Source organism: Chenopodium album, chromosome 16, assembly GCF_948465745.1.
Source record: "Chenopodium album chromosome 16, dcCheAlbu1.1, whole genome shotgun sequence".
Classification (NCBI taxonomy): domain Eukaryota; kingdom Viridiplantae; phylum Streptophyta; class Magnoliopsida; order Caryophyllales; family Amaranthaceae; genus Chenopodium; species Chenopodium album.
In genome coordinates, this window is record NC_137849.1 from 22,425,055 (window position 1) to 22,445,594 (window position 20,540).

The window sequence follows — 20,540 nt, forward strand, 5'->3', positions numbered from 1 at the left end:
ATTGATCACTTTAGCCAAGGCGAATCTTGTTTATTTATTGTTCTTTCACGAATATTGATTAAATAAGAATAACGACTTTTGCAATGTAATTCCTATATGATTGACGCGTGTAAATAAAATCAACTAACTTAGTTTTTAGGAGCCACGTTGCATATATTGTTTGGTGATGAAATTGTGAAAAAGGAAGAGCTAGTAGAGGCCGCACTAGGGTTAGAATAGTGATTCCTCCCTAAAAGGAATGTTATTTTAGTACCCTCGCTCCCAAACTCATTTCTGAGACCAATTTGGGCATGGGTAAACTTACGATTCGTGCTAATATCCCTTGAACTCTACTTGGGAGAAAGGCATGAACGAGGTTTATGAGTTTTCCTAAAACTCATTGGCGACTCCTACTTGTTTCTTACAAAAAAGTGTAATGATATGATCAATTCTAATTCAAGGTCCCCCAAACAGTCAGGAATTCAAATCCTAATACACTCTAACAAGTGTAAAGTCCTAGGCTTTTAAAGGGCCATGGGCATTTAAGGAGAAGGATCCCCTGCGATGGACACATCCTCCTTACACTAATTATTATCTTTCTATGGAGAAATTAAAAGCATTAGTCTTACATTATAGACCATTGCAAAATCTCCAAGAAGTGACAGTGTCTTTTTTTTTTTTTCCTCAGTTTCAGGTATGTGGTTCGTTGAACAGAGGCACACACCATGCAACTTCTAATTTAGTATTGGACATAAGTAACTTGCTAATGGTAGTTTGTTTTTCCTTTCGTCTGGTTTATTTTAGAAATGTAAAGTTTAACTTCGAGATCTTATCAGATTACGTTTGAATAATTTGCTTTGCAATGGTGTGCTTTTAGATTTGGACATGAATGTAAATTTATTCCACCATTAGAATGGAGAAAAACCATCAGTGCTTTTTTCATAATAGGGTGTTTTTGTGGATTTTCTTGATTAACCATGCTTCCCAAGTTGGCATACTCTTTTTTTTTTTTTTTTTTTTTTTTTTTTTTTTTTTTTTTTTTTTTTTTTTTTTTCAGATTTTCTTTCCCTTGCATATATCAAAAGTTGGTAGCTGCTGCGTTTGCTTCCCTTTTTATTTAGTGATTGTTGTTGTAGGCTCCAATTGTGCTTTTCATGGTTTTCAGTATCAGCATGATTTTTTTTTTTTTGATTGGTTTCATCATACGAGTATTTACAAGAATTACTTTTTGTGATTTATTATTAAATAGAACCAATACAATTATTAAGTATTCGTCAATATCTTTATATTGGAAGATATTGCCGAATATTTCATAACTTATCAATTTCAAAGACAAAGTATAATAGTACAGTATTTGATAGCACGATTGTTACAAATAATACAAGTAGCGTTCACTACAGCAAAAAAAGCAACTGGAAAATAGTTGCATATAAGATAACCATTACCCTATAATGTCTCGATGGAATAGTTTTGTATCATCCATTGAATACAATTCAAGCAGCATCACAAATTCACAATGATAGGTTCTGTACTTGTGTATATCTTTCTTTTAATACACTGGGCTCTGAACAACAAGAGATTTTCCATCTGTAATTTGATACACGCTGCCACAAATCACGGCATTCTACAACCTTGAACAACAATGTACGTAATATGAAAATTCACAATGGTAGGTTCTATACTGCTGTATATCTTTCTTTTAATACACTGGGCTCTGAACAGACAAGAAATTTTCCATCTGTGATTTGATACACGCTACCACAAATCACGGCATTCTACAGCCTTGAACAATAAGAGTCCATACACAAATTTCCGAAATCGCCTTAGACTCAACTCGCCAAATCTTATGCTGCTCATCTTCTAATCACATGATGTCAAGTCTGATGTTTCTGTCAAATTTGATGACAAAGGAATATTTCTCCCTCTGCAAGAACTGGAGAAAACCTGCCTTTACAATTGGTTCAGGATGAAGGGCATATGGAAGGTAGTAAAACTAGTGAAATTGAATGTATCTCTTGCCACCTTAAAGCCATTTACTTCACTCAACATGTGCATTATCCTCATTGCATGTAGGTAATGTGTGGGTATAATATACAGAAGAAAGAAGAGTTAGTTTAAGAGATCACAGAATGTTAGGATTCTGCAGGGTTCGCCAGAAAATTCGAATCAACCTGATGTTCTGGATACGTCAGAAAATTCGTGGACTGGTATTCATATACTTCTGATGGAAACAACGAAGGAGGTAAAAAGACAAGTGTGGAATTATCTCTTGATCTCAAGGCCTCCATGTTTTCTGAGCAACAAGTATACCCTCTTTATCCTGAAAAAATGTCATGTGAATATCCCAGTTCAAGCTTCTAAAAATTCCTTCCAGGGGTTCTAATACCACCACCTTATCGCGCACTATTACCCAACCTCCGGGCCGTAATAAGCGATCCATCTCAACTACTATTGCCGCTGGTTGGTTACATCTGAAACAGATTACACATAGTTAGACAGCAAGGCAACAAATTTTTTGGTCGATTCACATGAAAAAAAGGATTGCTTTGATAAAAGAGGGTATTAGTAGGTTACTGAAGTATATGCGTTGCTGCAATACTTGTGCATAATGTTGAGAGTAAAAAACAGAGGAGAGACAGAATGATCAGAATTACCTATTCTTAAGCCGTGAGAACAAATGATCTGCATGCAATAGATCATATGACCTTGGGTAAGAACCAAAAGATTCACACCAGTCATGATAAACTCCAAAGAGACCACGTTCATATATGTATGGAAGTGTATTTGGAGCATGAACAGGTACTACATTCATGACCCAGACCTCTTGTTCTGAAAGAGCAGCCGCAAACCTATGGCATAGCATTCAAAAAACCATAAATTGGCATTTGATTACATTAAAAAAAAAAAAAAAAAAAAAAAAAAAAAAAAAAAAAAAAAAAAAAAAAAAAACACTAGCAACTGACAAAGAAAATTTATAAAATACTATATAGCAAGTCCCAGAAAAAGATGACATAGATTAGCTTTTAAAAGCATACCCCCCATAGATGGCTTTCATATCCATCACATTTCGGATATTTGTCCAATTAATACCCATTCCAGTGAGGTATGACTTGTCAACTGTAGCTTTCCAATGCTTTGTGTCAGCCTTCACTTTCTCCTTGTCACTCAGCCAGTCGGGATAACTTTCAAGCCTTTTGGGCCATTCTGCAGGCCACTCAGTTCCATGCTGCTCAATTGCAGTGGGGATAGGGTGCAAGCAATGTCCAACTGGAATATACCTGATTCAATTACGACTACAATAAATAAGATAAAAAAACCAGAATAACAATAACTCAAGGGGAGGAAGAAGAGAAGGTAGGCGTCATGATTTATCTCATACAGAAGGGAGGAAGTAGTGTGGCAATTCTTGGACAAGAATTGCTTGGCCACAACATTGTGCTTTGTGAGAGAGTATAACTGTTCAAACCTAGCTTTTAAAAGCAGCTGAATCTCCTGAATGCCATTTAATAGAAGTGATATGAACTTCTATTCAACATATTAGAGATAAAGTCCCTCCTAACTTGCTAAATACCATACTATGAAGTTAGTGCAAGTTTAAGAGTTCACCATAGTTATATTTCTATTTGTTCGATTAAGATATCTTATTGGCTTGGATTCTATATTTACTGTATGCAGCTCATAAACATAAAGAAGCCTCATGGAGTATTAATATATAGTTTATGATACTATGACAGAGGTAAAACTATATCTAAATGCATGATAAAGACTATATACCTTATCCACTTTATGGATTAAGAATCTACTGATAAAATGCTTCTGCATTTAGAAAGCTGGTTACTCAATCCTACTGACAGAGTTGCCCGTCTTGGTATATAAGACTCATAATATTTTAGGTCACAAAATTCGAGGAAGAGAATTTTGAGGGGTTGGGGGGGGGTCAGAAGGAAAATTGTTCAATGTTTATATAATTTACTCCAGTAAAGGTAAAAGTCTGCCTAGTAAGATGTCACATTAATCAGCTACAAACAACTCTGCAAACCCAATCACGTAATTAAGTAATTTCGTACAGATTATTGAGAACAGCTACAAACACATGGACATGAACTTGCCTTTCAAAGAGAGAAGACAAAAACGAGATATGGATTAAGAGATACTGGAATAACTTGCTATTCAAATTTCAACACAGGGAACAAAAATGCACAGACTAAGAGAAGCCAAAACAATATTCCCTTGTTTGTGGGGCAGAGACTCGAAAGAAGTTGTATAAACAAAATTGGTCGACTGTGATGCACCATTCATAATATTCTTCTGTTGAAACTCCAATCCAAGAAGTATTTTTCATGTATTAGAACAAATAATAATATGTTGAGTGAATAACAAGTACTCTGTAATGGACCCGGTTCTTGCACCCAAAACACCAATATGGATCTGCACCGGAGGAAGAGAAGCAAGAGGCACATGTCCAAGTGAGAGGGGACAAGCAGCAGCACTCAAGGGAAGCAGAGGACAGAAAGGCGCTAGCGGACAAAGCCATCAATGAAACACTAAGGGGAGGAGTAACAAAAGACTGCTGATTTGATATTTTGTAGAATAGTGGCAAAGTTAATTAAGGCTATCTTAACTTTTGACTTTTGCTATCTTTTGTAGAATGCTTGAGTATAAATAGGAGATAGGATCTCTTCAAAAAAAAAAATAGGAGATAGGACATTCAGTAAAATGAAGAGATTTTTTTTTATTTGAGATTCATAACCTCAAGTTACTCCCATAAGAGATCTGTACCCTAAAGGTACTACCTTGGAGATTGGTAGGCTAAAGCTACCAGATTTGTCAGAAACCATTAGCAAACTTAATCAAAACATCAAGCTTCCTTATTTTTTTTCATACAATTTATAAATCAGATTACTTGGGCCATTACATGATAAAATTAATAAAATACAATTTACAAATTAGATTACTTAGGCCATTACATGATAAAATTAATAAATTTCCTATTGCATGATCAAAGTACCTTCTCAATTATCTAGAATCTTTGATCTTTTAGCATTTTGTTTATGTTGGTTAACATTTGTAAAAGATGAGAAAAATAATCAGAAATCAACTCAATATCTGTCACTTACATTTCCTAGAATTCGCCTCGTAAAGCCTGTATAAAAAAATTTCGAACCCTCTCAACTCTTTTAAAATTTGTTGCAAAGAGTATCTCAAGTTTCTTTGCTTGTGATTGCATTTTAAATTTTGAAATATATGTTAAGGTCAATCATACGTATATAATTTCTGTTTTGCTAACTAAATTCTAATTATAGTATTCTAAATTAAAGTGAATTTCAACATAATATGTGTACAGATCTTTATTTTGATGTTACTACAAAATATATTTACATCAAAACCCAACACTCAAACCCTCACAATATTTAAAGTCGACAAATTTTCCCCTTAACATAGATATCGTTCAATCGTTGTAGATATCTTAAGAGATAAGAGCTCTTCTAAGGATGCAAAATATCTAATAAAGAAAATATCTATAAAATGAAGCTATTTCAAACCTATAGCTATAAAACTTCTAAGCCCTTAGTTTACTAGTTAAATAAACACATACTAAAGCTCCCATTTATATTGATGAAAAATAAATACGGGTAGATGAGAAGGCTGACATTTGACACCCGTTTTACAATACACTTTTCTAGTTTTATCCATCATGTCCGGATAGATTTGAGTTCAACTTGCACTTGTAGCTCTACCTAGAGTATTTTAGTAGGTCAATGAAACAAAAACAGGAAAAAGGAATACCAGAAATGTAAAAAACAAATAATGACAAATCGATAGCCAAGTGCACATAGCCTTTCTATTTTCAACAACGCCACTCCTACCTTGTCAACGTTGACAAAGAATTTGGACTAAAAACACTTCAACAACATCACCTCTAGGAACAGCTAGGCCCAAACGGATCCTACCTGGGTTCTAATAAAGTCAAGTTACTAAAAACTTACATTCCACACTCTTGGCAATGGTGGGAGAGAAGCTATTTCAAAATATCCATTTAAGCACTATAAGCAACAAAAGTTTGAGTAAAAGCATTTTCACAGCGAAACAAGTGATTGCCTCATGCACACTAATATCTACTTATGTATGTGCCTGTGTGATAAGAGTAGATGCTTGCTCGACTACAAGCTCGGGGATCTATTTCAATCCCGTAGAACATGCTTTAAGGGTAAGATATTGTTCAAGCTTGAAAAGTAAAATTGAGGACAATAAGATGGGAAGAGAATACTAGACAATTCAATTAAATTATCATATAATCTTATATCAAGGCAATATATCATGGTAGTGAGTACTCTATACCATTTTGATAGTGCCTAAACATTCTTTGTTCTTTGGCATCAGAATATGATCACTAGCAATCTCTCTTTTATTGCAAGAATAAAGCAATTCAGATCACACCCCCCCCCCCCCCCCCACACCAACCCACATAAGCTGCCTACATGGTAGCCTCTTTAAAGGCATTTGGGTAGTGTTATGTTAATGTACAGTAAATAGATGCACAGTTGGCCCAAATAAGTTAGCAAACAACAGTAGGCGTACCAGGCTGCATCCGCATTCTCGTTATCCTTGCATATAGGAGGATTCCTTTTCCTACGTAGTTCATAAATGGAATTTGATTCCGGCTTCTGATATATTTTGACACCAACTTCAGCAACTTCATCCGTTTTATCAGCCAGAACATTCCAACAAATGGCTGCGATCAATGAAGTCATAGCTGGCAAAAAAAATTAAAGGACAATATCATCAATACTCTTCGCATTGTTTACTTGTGATAAAATAGCAATCATGACAGACACTAAGCTGGATAAAACAATAATGCAAACCAACAGAATTAGACCATCATATTGAGTTATTGACTTTAAAGGAAAACCACATCAGCAATGAGAAAGAGTTTGGACTAAAAGCACTTCAACGAAATCACCTCTAGGACCAGCTAAGCTCAAATGGATCCTACATAAGGTCTTACAAAAGTAAAGTTACTAAAAACTTACATTCCACACTCTTGACAATAGTTGGAGGTATGGATAGACAAACAATCAAAAGTTAAAAGCCCAACGTTTAGAAAAACAAATATTGGTCCCTGAAAAATAAGCAAAGTGATAAGGGCATCCAGCCTACCACTTTTGTGTAATCTTTTCACTTGATAACAATCAAAAGATAATCATGCAGAGAATCAACAAGAGCCACCTGTGCTACTGTGCTAGTGACTTATTCTAAAAGGGTGTGAAGGGTAGAAAGGTTTTTGGCACTTGAGCAAGGCAAAATCGGTTAGCAGGCCGCAGGGGTCATTGCAGTAATTCTAAGTGTGTTTGCTATTGTAGCAATTAGTAAATTAAGGAGCAAGACAATAAAGCTGATGTAATAATAAGAGAGGCAACTCCGCCAGTGGGTTTCCCGCTGCCAGTCCCAAGCCTGGATAAAGGAGGAGGGTTACGGTAGGCCAGTGACAGCCAGTATAAAACTTCGTCACATCCCATGACATGAGCCAAACAGATATTTTCGTGGGGGCGTTCCCTACTCAGCGACGCGCTGCACTTCCTAGACCCGGGTGTAGTGATAAGTATGCAAGGGTTGCTAGGTCGTCGCCCAGAAGCGACGCGCCACATTGCCCGAGTGTGGTGTCAAATGAGCAAGGGCGTGCCATTGGGGCGTTCCCTACTGAGCGACGCGCTGCACTTCCCAGACCCGGGTGCAGTGATAAGTATGTAAGGGTTGCTAGGTCGTCGCCCAGAAGCGACGCGCCATATTGCCCAATTGTGGTGTCAAATAATCAAGGACTTGGAGTTGGGATCAGGAGGGAGCGTGGGAGAAAAGAATTTAGTTTGCGGATTGGTTCTTGGAATGTGGGGTCTCTTACGGGAAAATCAGCAGAATTGGTAGAAGTAATGAAAAGACGACGCGTGAACATCATGTGCCTCCAAGAGACAAGATGGACAGGAGAAGGAGCTCGAGGCTTGGTTTTGGGGTATAAGGTATGGTATGTTGGGCAAGAAACGAGCCACAGAACAAGGAATGGTGGAGCTAGGAACGGAGTTGGTGTGGTTCTCGATGAGAGGTTGGCAAAAGAGGTGATCGAGGTCTATCGGAAGAACGATAGGTTGATAAGGCTGAAGTTGCTATGTGGCAAGGAGATTGTGAATGTTATCAGTGCTTATGCTCCCCAAGTGGGTTTAGATGCAGAAGAGAAACGACAATTTTGGGAGGACCTAGACGAGGTGGTGCAGGGTGTCCACCACTCAGAGAAGTTATATATTGGAGGGGATCTAAATGGGCACGTTGGGGCGAGCCGAGATGGCTATGAGAGTGTCCATGGAGGCTTTGGGTATGGGCAGAGGGACGCCGGTGGTGAAGCTATTATGGATTTTGCCCAATCATATGATTTAATTTTGGCTAATACTTGGTTTAAGAAGAGGGATTCACACTTGATAACTTTTCGGAATGGAGCAAATGCAACTCAAATAGACTTCCTGCTCACAAGGAGCATAGATAGACAAAGTTGCATAAACTGTAAGGTTATCCCAGGGGAGAGTGTGGTCACCCAACACCGGCTATTGGTAATGACTATTCGTCTGAAAGAGAAGGCGAAGAAAAAAGTTAGACAAGAAGAACCAAGGATAAGATGGTGGACCCTAAGGGATGCAAAAGCTAAGGTTTTTACAGAAAAGGTAATTGAAGAAGCGGATTGGGATGGAGAGGTGGATCCGGACATGACCTGGTTACGAATGAAGAACTGTTTCCTAAGAGTGGCCAAAGAGGTCTTAGGGGAAGTAAGGGGAAGAACTTCGGTACAGAGAGATACTTCGTGGTGGAATGAAGAGGTGAAAGCAGTAATTAAGCAAAAAAGGGAATGCTATCAAGCCTTAGGAAAATGTAGGAGTGATGAAACCTTTGCAGCGTATAAGGAGGCTAAGAGTAAGGCAAAGGCAGCTGTTCGCCAAGCAAAAGAAAAGGCATATCAGGAGGTTTATGAAAAGCTTGATTCCAAGGAGGGAGAAAGGATCATTTATAAGATGGCAAAGAGAAGACAAGAGGCAAGGAAGGATATTGGCATGGTGAAGTGTGTCAAAGATAAGAACCAAATGGTCCTAGTGCAAGAGGAGGGCATCAAGGACAGGTGGAAGGGGTACTTCGATGAATTATTTAATGGAAGTAATGGAGTTGTGATAGGAGATACCTCTATGAGTGATGAAGAAATCAACATGGAGTATGTGCGAAGGATTAGGAGAGTAGAGGTGGAGATTGCACTGAGGAAGATGAAACCTAAGAAGGCGGTTGGCCCTGATGGGGTACCGATAGAGGTGTGGAGGTGTTTGGGTAAGATTGGTATTGATTGGTTAACAAACCTTTTCAACAAGATATGGACGGCTACAAGGATCCCACAAGATTGGAGGAAGAGCACCTTGGTCCCGGTTTATAAAAACAAAGGAGACGCTCAAGATTGTTCTAACTATCGAGGAATTAAGCTTATGAGCCATACTATGAAGTTGTGGGAAAGGGTGATTGAACAAAGGTTGAGGGCATGCACAAGCATTTCAGATAACCAATTTGGTTTTATGCCTGGGAGATCTACTATGGAGGCAATCCATTTGATAAGACAAATGATGGAGTTTTATAGGGTAAAGAAGAAAGATCTTCATATGGTCTTTATTGATTTAGAGAAGGCATATGACAAGGTGCCAAGAGAGATACTTTGGTGGGCAATGTTGAAGAAAGGTATCCCACGAAGGTATGTAGACCTAGTTAAGGATATGTATCGGGATGTGTCAACAAATGTGAGGACATGCGGAGGGTTGACAAAAGATTTCCCTATTACAATCGGATTGCATCAAGGGTCTGCATTAAGCCCTTTTCTTTTTGCAACGGTTCTAGACGAATTAACTAGACCAATTCAAGATGAGGTTCCATGGTGTATGCTGTTCGCAGATGATATCGTTTTGGTGGATGAGACTAAGGATGGGGTTAATGTCAAGTTGGAGCAATGGAGGCAAAGGTTGGAATCTAGAGGGTTTAAGCTAAGTCGGAGTAAGACTGAATATTTGGTATGTCGTTTTGGCACTCAGAGGGGGACAAGCAATGAAGTGGTGAGTTTGGATGGAAAGGATTTGACCATGAGTGAATGTTTTAAGTACCTAGGGTCGATCATCCAGAAGAATGGTGACATTGATCAAGACGTGACCCACAGGATTAAGTCAGGGTGGCTTAAATGGAGAGCGGCCACGGGAGTGCTATGCGACCGCAGCATTCCCTTAAAGTTGAAGGGAAAATTCTACAGGACTGCCATAAGACCAGTGTTGCTCTATGGTACAGAATGTTGGGCTTCTAAGAAAGAGCATATTAAAAAGATGGAGGTTACGGAAATGCGCATGTTAAGGTGGATGTGTGGAAACACTTTAAGAGATAGAATCAGAAATGAGGTTATTCGCAAGAAAGTAGGTGTGGCGGGCATTGTAGATAAATTAAGGGAAAATCGTCTGCGTTGGTTTGGACATGTAAGACGGAGACCCGAGGGTGCACCGGTGCGAAGAGTGGAAGAGTGGGACCATGGAGGGATTAAACGAGGAAGAGGGAGACCAAAGATGACTTGGTTGGAAGGAGTGAGGAAGGATATGAAGTGCATGGATTTACGTGAGGATGAAGTTTTGGATCGTAAGGGATGGAGGAGAAAGATTTATGTTGATGACTACACGGAATAATCAAATTTGGTTCATGTTAGCCGACCCCACTTTTGGGATTAAGGCTTTGATTGATTGATTGATTGATTGAATAATAAGAGAGGCACTGAATGTAAGAAGCATTGAGAAAAGTGAACAGTAGTATTTGTTATAGGAGAGAACTAGCCTCTCAAGAGTTGGCTAAGCTGGGTTGGTGTCTAATCACCTTGATTACCATTAAAACCAGCGCTTTTTGTCATCTAGACAAAGTGATTTTGATGAGGCGCACTGCACACCACAACAGTTTTTTCACAAAGCTTTTTTTTTTATTTTTTTTTTATATGTACCTCATTTCAACAAGGTGCACCAAAGCGCACTGAGGTACGCCTTAGGTGCAGGGAATTCCATAATGCCATGGTGTGCTTTGAGCTTTTTAATACATTGGTCATAACCTCTGTTTTCCTCCCTTATATTTCTTCTTCATCACTACAAATGTTCATCTAATTTCTGATTACTTGTGACTGTGACTAACCTGACCAGATATACAGCAAATCAGTATCTCAATTCTCCTAGCAGCAAAATTATTTGCTACAGAATTGGAACTATAAGAAAAGCTAGCAATATTTCCAGTTCTTTGACTTGTTCACAACAAAAAAAAGGTTTCTTTCATCAATCATTAACAAGTAAGAAGAGATCAAAATAGACCAGGTCAAACCTTCTACTTCTTCAATGCTGTTATGTTTGTGTGACAAAACAAAGTATCCACCTGGTCGCAAAATTCTATTTATTTCAAGAAGCCTCTTGACCCCTGAAAATTTTAAACAAGAAGCATATAATAAAAACATTAACGTAAAGCAATAAAAAGGGGCAAGTGAAAAAAAATCCAAGGTACCATGAGCATGCCAATGTATTTTGCATCCACTACAGTGAATGGCATCAAAAGCACCACTGGGAAATGGAAGTCTTCTATTTGCAAATGGGCTAACAAATGCAGGAAATCCACGCTCAAGTGCAACTTGTGCCAAGTCCACCAGGTCATCCTTCAATCCTAATGATAAAGTAAGCACACCATTATCAAAGAGAGATGCTGTAAAGCTTGAGTCGGTGACTCCAATGTCTAGCACCACCCGGACATTCTTTCCCCATTCAATATCTGGTACCATCTAACAGAAACATAAAGTTTACAAAAGCCAGTAAGAAGTAAAAGAAAATGTTCATTTACCCACTTGAATCTTAATGTCTCCACAATCCACATATAATAAGGCTATGTTCTCTTCACCTTAACCAAATAATAAAAATGAATATGTAACTCAAAGAACAAATATAATTGAGAATCGGTAAACATGTTTTAGTAGTAATATAATTTAAGTTCAAACATAATAATTTGATCAAGTAAAAATTGAAAATATTTCAAGTACAGTGATAACAACTTAATTTCAGTAGATACAAAATTTAAGTCCAGTGAATTATCGGTGTAAAAAAGAATAAGGCATAAGCATAAGGCTATAAGCCATAAAGCATCCCTCCAATTATTACACTTCTTACTGAGATTTAATCAGATCACTAAGTTATCAGATAATGGGAGTTTAGACTTGAAAATGCGCTTCAACTAGAGTTAATAAGCAAATTAGAAACGGCGATGATTTACATAAAAGGTAACCAAGTAACACAGACAATACGAGGAATTAATCAGTACCTCTTCAATTGATTCAAGGTAGTGACCAATACCTCCAATAACATTGGACTGATTTTGTGGAAACACAAGATAATCTCCAGAAACAAAGGCCCAAGTGATAGTCGTCAGATAAGCAGCAAGTTTAGGATGTTCAACATTCTTGTACAATATCTGAAAACAATTCCAATAACAATGTACTATTAGAAAGACAATCCCAAACAAAATTGAAATAAGATAATGATGAGCTTGTTCGATTTCGTACCTTTGTTCTACTTTCAGGCCAATGCAAAGTAGTCCCATTACTTCCATACCCGTCAGGAGGAAGAGGAACAAGACACATTGGAGGTACTGAAGGACAACTCCTTTCGAGATGTCGGTATCTTTGAATCTTTCCTTTAGGACTCTCAATATCAATACAAGGAATGTAATTGTGTTTACTCCTTACATTACATAATTTCCAACTATAATGTGCTTTAGAATCAAACAATGGACCCAAATTCTTCTTCATCTTCCCTTTACTCTTCGACCGAGTATCACCATCTTCATCCTCTTCCTCAGTTTCCGACATTTTAATATCAACCCCACCTTCCAAATCAGGATCTTCATCCCCATTCTTCTCCCCTTCATCCTCGCCTTCGCTTTCGCCTCGAAACCCCTCTTCCTTACCATCAACCACAGTTTGATCATCTCCATCAACAACCTCAGATCTCTCAGATCCTTCGTTCCCTCCTAAATCCAATTCATCCCCATTATTAATCCTATTAAATTCCTTCAAATTCTGCCCACTAACAGTCACGTTACTAACAATCCCATGTTTTTTCTTCCTCGAATTACTACCCGACTGCTGCAAATGTCCATTTTTATTCGATTTCGATTCGGGTTTTGAATGACTAGCTTTGGATGTGCTTGATTTCGAAGGTGATGATCTTGCTGCTGGTTCAGCAATCTCACTGAAACTCTCTCTTTGAGCTGTAAGAGCATCTGGCGTTGGTGAGAAAAATGACCAAATAAGTATGAATAGCAGGCCAAGAATCACTACTGCAGTCAGCTTCGCGCACAACCCAACTGGGAGTGTTGCGTGCCGGCTAATTGTCGACATCGCCGACTTCGCTTGACGCGGGAAACCCATTGAGTGAGTTTAATGGAGTTTACAGAAGGGTGGATTTCTTGGTTTGAGAATTCAACGACATTTTGAATTTGCCATTTGAATCAAGGTTGAAAACATGAAAATCCAGACTTTGAGAGTAGAAAATCTAGGGAGTCATAGAGAAGAGAGAAAATTAAGTGATTTATACAGTAAAATCTGAAGTGGGAGAGTGGAAACAGAGGAGAGGAGAGGAGAGCAACCCCATTTAGCCATTTATCCTCACCTTTCAAAAAGTAATATCTCTGTTTTCTTTAATTATTAATTAGTAAAAATAATAATAAAATTATATTATGAAATTAGATATTATCACTATCTAATTATATATTATGTAATAATATTTATTTATTTTATAGAGGTGAAAAAATCAAGTCAACCATGGTATGTGAATGATGCAAGAATCAAAGTGATGTATTTAAAAAAAACGAAGGGAGTATGAGATAACTCTTATGAATAGTGTTTAAACAACACAAAATTTTGCATGCCCCTGGTTTACAATACATTTATTGTAAATCGGCGGCGACGCACGTGCGAGCTAATTTACTTTTTTCATAACAAAACACACGAAAATCTCAGACCTCAAAGTTAACAATTGTAGAACAAAAATGGAGGAGAGAGAAAGTGAAAACATGTAGAGAGAAATCACGAAAACGAGTACCTACCTTAGGGCTTCGATCATCAATGGTGAATTCATCAGCGAATTTCAACACCTCAAATTGCAGTAATCTGGTCCACGAATTTCTACAAAAACATAGGCAAATTGATACTTCATTGTTATGTGATTTTAAGAACTCGAATTCTTTTGTTAAAATTGATTTAAATCGGTCTAATATAGAAGAAGAAGAAGAAGAAGAAGAAGAAGAAGAAGAAGAAGAAGAAACAAAGAGTTTTGGAGATGAATTTGTTCTAAATTTTTACAATAATAACAATCCTGACACTGGAGGTAATCAAATTTGTTGGAGGTAATCAAATTGACAATGCAGAAGAAGAAATTGATAATAATGCAAAAGAGATAGAAAATCAAGTGGTTCCTCGTAAATCAATCAAACATCCAAATCAAATGCAACTGGAGGTAATAAATCAATATATATATATATATATATATATATATATATATATATATATATATATATATATATATATATATATATATATATATTAAAACTCAATGGCAAGCATTGTTATATTGCCATGAGTTGTTATTCTCGTCACGTGTTGTCATGTCACCTACTATTACCAAGCACCAATGTTTCCGCACAAAAAATTATAATTTGTTAGTATTAGTATTTGAATCCATGACCTCATATTCATTAAAGTTAAACTTTAACCATCACTCTAACAACAAATCTTATGATAATAAAGTTGTATTAAAAGAGCTAATCATGTTCATAAATTCTAAAATTTTAATTGCCAACTTATATGTATATTTTAACAACAATATGATTATAAAGTTAAGTTCATTTCTTTCAGTTACTCAACCTTAATTCATATATATAGGCTATAGTTAAGTATTTAAAATATATAACCAAATTTTAAATTAAAGTTATTTTTCTTTTAGCCACGAAATATGTTATTTAAAGGAAGTTTTTATGATTTATAGCTAGTAATAAAACAAATCCCTTTAAAAAGTAAAACAAACTGATACAATATAACATTTACCTTAACCATGATATAGGTTACTTGAAGAAATTTTTTATAATATATAGCTGGAAAAAAAATCCCTTTAACAAGAAAAACAAATTGATACGATATAACATTTAGGTTAATGCATATTAAATAATGAATTTTGATGTTCAGTTATATTTACAAAAATTAACAAATGATTTTGTTTTTTTTTTTTTGTTTTTTTTTGTTTTTGTTTTTGTTTTTGTTTTTTTTTTTATAAAACCACTTGTATATTTAACTTTTTTTATTATAATATTTTTATACACAAACAATGACCTGGGGCATCGCCTAGGCCAAAACACTAGTTTCTATACAACCAACCTTCGAATTAATCAAAATTCATATTCTTCTATAATCATCCATAATTGTTATTTTTGATATGAACTTATGTTACGTATATGAATGCAACATTGATAAAAGTTGCCACGAATTAGTCTTGAGAAAATTCAGGTTGTATGCAAAAAAGTAACCCTTTGTATGCACAAATGTTACCCTTTTTATGCATAAAAGTGAACCTTTGTACGCACAAATGTTACCCTTTTGTATGCACAGATGTTACCCTTTGTATGCAAAAACATTACCCTTTGAATGCACAGATGTTACCCTTTGTATGCATAAAAGTGATCCATATAAAGCATAGTATTACACCCCTCCAATTTGATTTCTCTAAATAGAATGATATGCTGCCTCTAGTTATCTGATATGTTGTTGCCCTTGATGTTTTGATGATAACACAAGTCAAACTTATGTTTTGACTAATGTCTTAATAAGTTGTGTAGTTTGAAGAGTCAAGTTATAGAGCTATTCGAGACAAAGGAACTGGAGCTTAAAGAAACAGAAGACTGGTTGTGGTGTTCCTTTGAAGGAATAGAAGCTTCGGAGTAGAAGCAAGAGAATGAAGACTCGGAGTAGAGACTTCCTAAGAGAATTTATAAAGTATAAAGTATTTTATATTTTAGGTTTTAAGTTAGATGCTTAGTAGAATGCGCTTAAAAATTGGTTATAGATAGAATTTGAAGATTCCTTACTTATAGGAAAGTTTGTTTTAAAAATATCTTTTTTCTAATTTGTTATTCAAATTAATATCTTTTATTTTCGGAAAAAAAATATCTTTCAAAAAGCTTATGAAACCGATCTCCTAAACTTGCGCAACTGATGTTGATTAAGTCTTCTCCACTTAACGAACAAACTTCTTCTAAGTGGTTCAACGTGCCCTGAGTTCTAGGACATGTTTGAAGCACTGGAAGTAGTGGAGGATGGTGGTGTTGATGTGCAGCAGTAGTGGGGTAAGTGGAGGAAGTTGTGGCGTTTTAATCAAGCTATGTTTTCCTATAAATTTCGAAGTTGTTTTCTAGAAAAACTTCACCCTTTCTCAATCATATTTTCTACCTTCTTAGTTTTCATAAAAGTCAAGAGTCGCATTCTACTTTAAGTTGATAACTTTCTTATTTTCTTTCATTAGAGTAATTCTTTCAAGAGTCGTAATTAGGGATTGGGAGTTTGAGTGAACTCTAGAGAAGTCAGTAGAGAAAGAGAGAGAAGCAAAAGAGAAGATAAGAGCAGTAGGTAGAAGGACTTACAGCTAGGAACTCCAAGTTCGTTGAGGAACTTGGAGATAGAGTCTTTATCTTGTAATAGGTTGATTGCCCTATTCTAGTAAAGAATCTTTCCTAAAATCCTAAGTGGTTGTGGTCTTTCTTCTTGTTAGGGCCAAGAAGTTTTCCATGCTAAAATCTCTTTGTGTGACTTTGAGTCCCTTTAGCTCAGTTTTTATAATTCTTCAAAAAGTTAGCTAATTTCTCCCATACAACAATTCACCCCCCCTCTTGTAGTATTATTCTAAAGTAGTAATTGAAATCAGAGCCTGATCCTCTCGAAATCAGGACAACTTGAAGAGGAGAATCTTAGCACATGATGAATACTCATGAAAAGCTCAAAGAAGGATACTCAACTCAACTACTTCCTATTCTACACATACTAGAAGAACAGAATGGAGATCTTCATCAAAGTAGACAAACTATCAAGTATGGAGAGTCATCGAAGTAGGAGATTTTTAAGTAACCATAACCAATGCCGAAAATGGGGTAGTTCTTAAACCAATATCTGAATATGAGAAGGATGATTTTGACAAAATGGAAATTAATGCCTTAGATGTTAAGTTTTCTTCATTGCGAACATGGACCACATGAACACAACCGTGTTATGGGGTGCAAGAATGGTAAAGAAATCTGGGATTTATTTCAGGTTATCCATGAGGGAACCAATGAAGTGAAGCGTTCAAAGATTAATTTGCTTATGTCAAAATATGAACGCTTCGAGATACAACCCAAAGAATCTATCCAGGAAATGTTTACTAGATTCACTAACATTATTAATGAGCTAGTATCTCTTGGTAGGTAAATTCCTACAGATGAACAGGTGAGAAAGGTGCTTAGAAGTCTGCCTCAAGACGAGCGTTGGAGAGCCAAGGTGACTACCCTCCAGGAAACAAAGGACTTGATCATAAAGTTCAACTTTGAACTACTAGTTGGTTCCCTTATGACTCATGAACTTCATTTGGGAACTAGCAGCAGTGAAGGAAACAATAACAAAGGGCTGACACTAAAGGATGATCAAGAGGATTCTGAAGTGGATGAAGAAGAAGCTGCAATGTTAGTCAGAAGATTCAAGGGGAAGTTCAACAGGAACAATCGACACTCAAGGAGAAGAAAACTTCCAACTCCAAACCTGACTAAGGTTGTCACAAGTGCGGATCAATAGATCACTTCATCAGAGATTATCCCTAGTGGGACATAGAGAAAGGAAAAGGCAAGGCTAAGGAACAAGGGAAGGAAAAGTACAAAACTCCTTTTTCTAAGACTGATGTCAAGAAAGTAATGATAGCTGCTTGGGGAGACTTTGAGAGTGAAGAAGATGAGGATCAGCCTGAAGAGGAAACCTCAAACTTATGCTTGATGGTTAACTCAGATGACAGACGAGCCTATCTCAAGGAACTGGAAAAGGAGGTATGTGATGTTAAACTGAATCCTGCTTAGCTTAGAAATTTGTCTAAGGATGTGTTGATTAATTTATTAATTGAAATGGAAGAAAATTTGAATAATGAATGCATGCTAAAGGATTTGTGTCAAAACGTTTTAAAAATCTGGAAAGATCATAGTGCTTGGCTTGAAATAGCACGAAATGATATCCATACCAGATTTGGTGAACTATATGACAAACATCTTTTAATGAATGAAATGCTTGAAAGAGTTAAAAAGGAAAATGTCATGTTGAATGTAGAGCTTTCCCAATACAAACTTATAAATACTGATATTAGTTCAAGCAGTTCCTCTAACGATCCTATGCAGAAATTTAATGCTGATTTTGAAAAAATCAAGATAGATCTTGATAATTTAAAAACTCATAAGGATCGTCTTGAAAAAGAACTATAGGGTAGAAAGAATAGAAGTATTAATCCTACTGCTACTCCCAAATGGATCAAAGATGCCCAAGTCAAAAGAACTGAGGGACTTGGGTATGAGTCCAAAAAGAAGGGAAAACAGAAAAAAAAATATGTGGATTTGCCAAGCAGTAAAGTTTGTACCTTTTGTGGAAAAACTGGATATTTGCATGTTGATTGTGGAAAGAAAATTGAACATGATAAAAGAAATGTTAGGCAAGTGTGGGCGAAGAAAACTGATATTGCTTCAACTTCAAAGAAACCCAAGGATCTCGGGTTCTTGAAACTGACGCTTGAGTTTTCTTGTAGGTTCCAGTGAGGCGGAACATGTTGGGTTTCGATTAGTCCGACTCACCGTAGAAATAAAACCCGAGCCCAAGAACAAACTCACAATTACTATAACAAAATGCAGAAATAACAAGAATAGAGAAAAAACTAAATTACCCTTGTAGCGTGCTTCACTCAACCGGATGGAGCTTTTACTTGAAAAAAGCCGAGCCTCACAAATGGCAAGGACCTCTAACGAAGTCCACCCACAGTCGACCCGACCGGTCTACTACTTGGAGGTTAGCCAAGTTCGACTAAAAAGACTACCTGAGTAATTAATGAGCTTATAGATTTTCTCTCAAGTGGAGATGCCTTATTGAGCTCTCTTACTCAAGTGAACAATCCCAAGGTATGCCTTGGCTATTTATAAGAAGTGCTTCCTTGTGAATTCCACTCATCTTTCAATGTAGGACTTTTTCATAAAAAGATCCCACATGAAAAGAATGTTGAATTCAATCCTTAGTTAAATAAACCAAGGAAAAACTAAGTAACAAGTGTCACATGGTTAGGTGAGGACCACTTCCTCACTTGCTCCCCAAGGAAACTCACATGCATTGTGAGCTAACCATGTGGTACCCAACCTTGAGCCCCAAGTTGGGTTTGGTTGGGCCGCCACCCTTCGGCCCGCGTCCATGACTCGTCACCCGGGTCCGCGGCCCATTTCCACATGGCACTGCCAACATGGCACGCTGCCACGTGGCGCACTACCACTTGGTGGCTGCCAACGTGGCGCGCTGCCACTTGGTGGCTGCCAACGTGGCACGCTACCACGTGGCGCACTTCTATTTGGCGTGCTTCCCTAGTTTTTCGCGCAGCTAGAGTTTTTACTTGTTACTTGAAGCATTTTCCCGTCTCGCCAATTCCTAAATTTTGGCTCAACTTTTAAGATTCGGTTCCGACGCTCTAAGCTCGGAATCCGACGTCTTTATTCACAATACTCGAGTGACTCATTAATTCCTTTCGGATTAATTCGTCATGTCGGATCGTTAGTTGCTTGGGGGTGACCCAAAGGGTTTAGTCAAGATTAAGTTGTAATATTAATTATACATTAATATTACTGATCGGAAGCGGCCTCCACCTAGGCATTCCAATCACTTGAACTTACTGAATAAATAGCTTTTTAATAGCTCCGAACCCTCTATCGGAATAATACACTTGTTCGAAGGACACCATTCCTATCAGAACAACCTATGGTACCTTGATAATGGTTATTTAAAGCATATGATAGGAGACAAATCAAAATTCCTTTCACTAGAGGCCTATCTAGGAGGAACTATGACTTTTGGAGATAACATGAAAGGAGAAATCATTGCTAAAGGCAAAATTGGAAAGTCCACCTCCCATTCAATAGAGAATGTGTTCCTAGTTGAGGGCTTAATGCACAATCTACTCAGTATATCACAATTCTGTGATAGAGGTAACTTAGTAAGCTTTACTTTAGATAAATGCCATATCTTCAATGATAAATCAAGAAAGGTTGTTACTCTACAAGGAACGAGAAAAGGAAATACTTACATAGTAGACCTTGACTCAATTCCAAAGAGTAGCCTTACATGCTTGAGTGTTGTTGAAGATGACTCTCTAATCTGGCACAAACGTTTTGGACATGCCAGCTATTCT

The 20,540-nt window shown here is 37.0% G+C and overlaps 1 protein-coding gene across 2 annotated transcripts; it reads right to left on the minus strand.

The window, feature by feature from the left end:
• Positions 1-1,386: 1,386 nt before the first annotated feature.
• On the minus strand, positions 1,387-13,654 carry LOC145586312 (putative methyltransferase PMT28). Of its 2 annotated transcripts, none has more exons than XM_081643100.1 (8): positions 12,608-13,654; positions 12,399-12,516; positions 11,563-11,718; positions 11,386-11,478; positions 6,559-6,733; positions 3,015-3,257; positions 2,634-2,828; positions 1,387-2,450 (listed from the first exon to the last, which is right to left on the minus strand). In XM_081643100.1, exons 1-8 carry the CDS (start codon positions 13,472-13,474, stop codon positions 2,255-2,257), a joined length of 2,043 nt encoding a protein of 680 aa, XP_081499226.1. In that variant the 5' UTR covers positions 13,475-13,654; the 3' UTR covers positions 1,387-2,254. The 2 variants fall into 2 exon arrangements, with proteins under 2 accessions (XP_081499226.1, XP_081499225.1); XM_081643099.1 differs by having other exon boundaries at positions 11,563-11,833; positions 12,367-12,516.
• Between the last annotated feature and the right edge of the window lie 6,886 nt (positions 13,655-20,540).

Excerpts from the sequence above, each read along its gene's own strand:
- LOC145586312 (XM_081643099.1), bottom strand. The coding sequence starts at position 13,474 with ATGGGTTTCCCGCGTCAAGCGAAGTCGGCGATGTCGACAATTAGCCGG. Across the intron at positions 12,517-12,607 it reads GGCCTGAAAGTAGAACAAAG|ATATTGTACAAGAATGTTGA; the intron begins GTACGAAATCGA and ends AATTGTTTTCAG. Across the intron at positions 2,451-2,633 it reads TTCTCACGGCTTAAGAATAG|ATGTAACCAACCAGCGGCAA; the intron begins GTAATTCTGATC and ends AATCTGTTTCAG.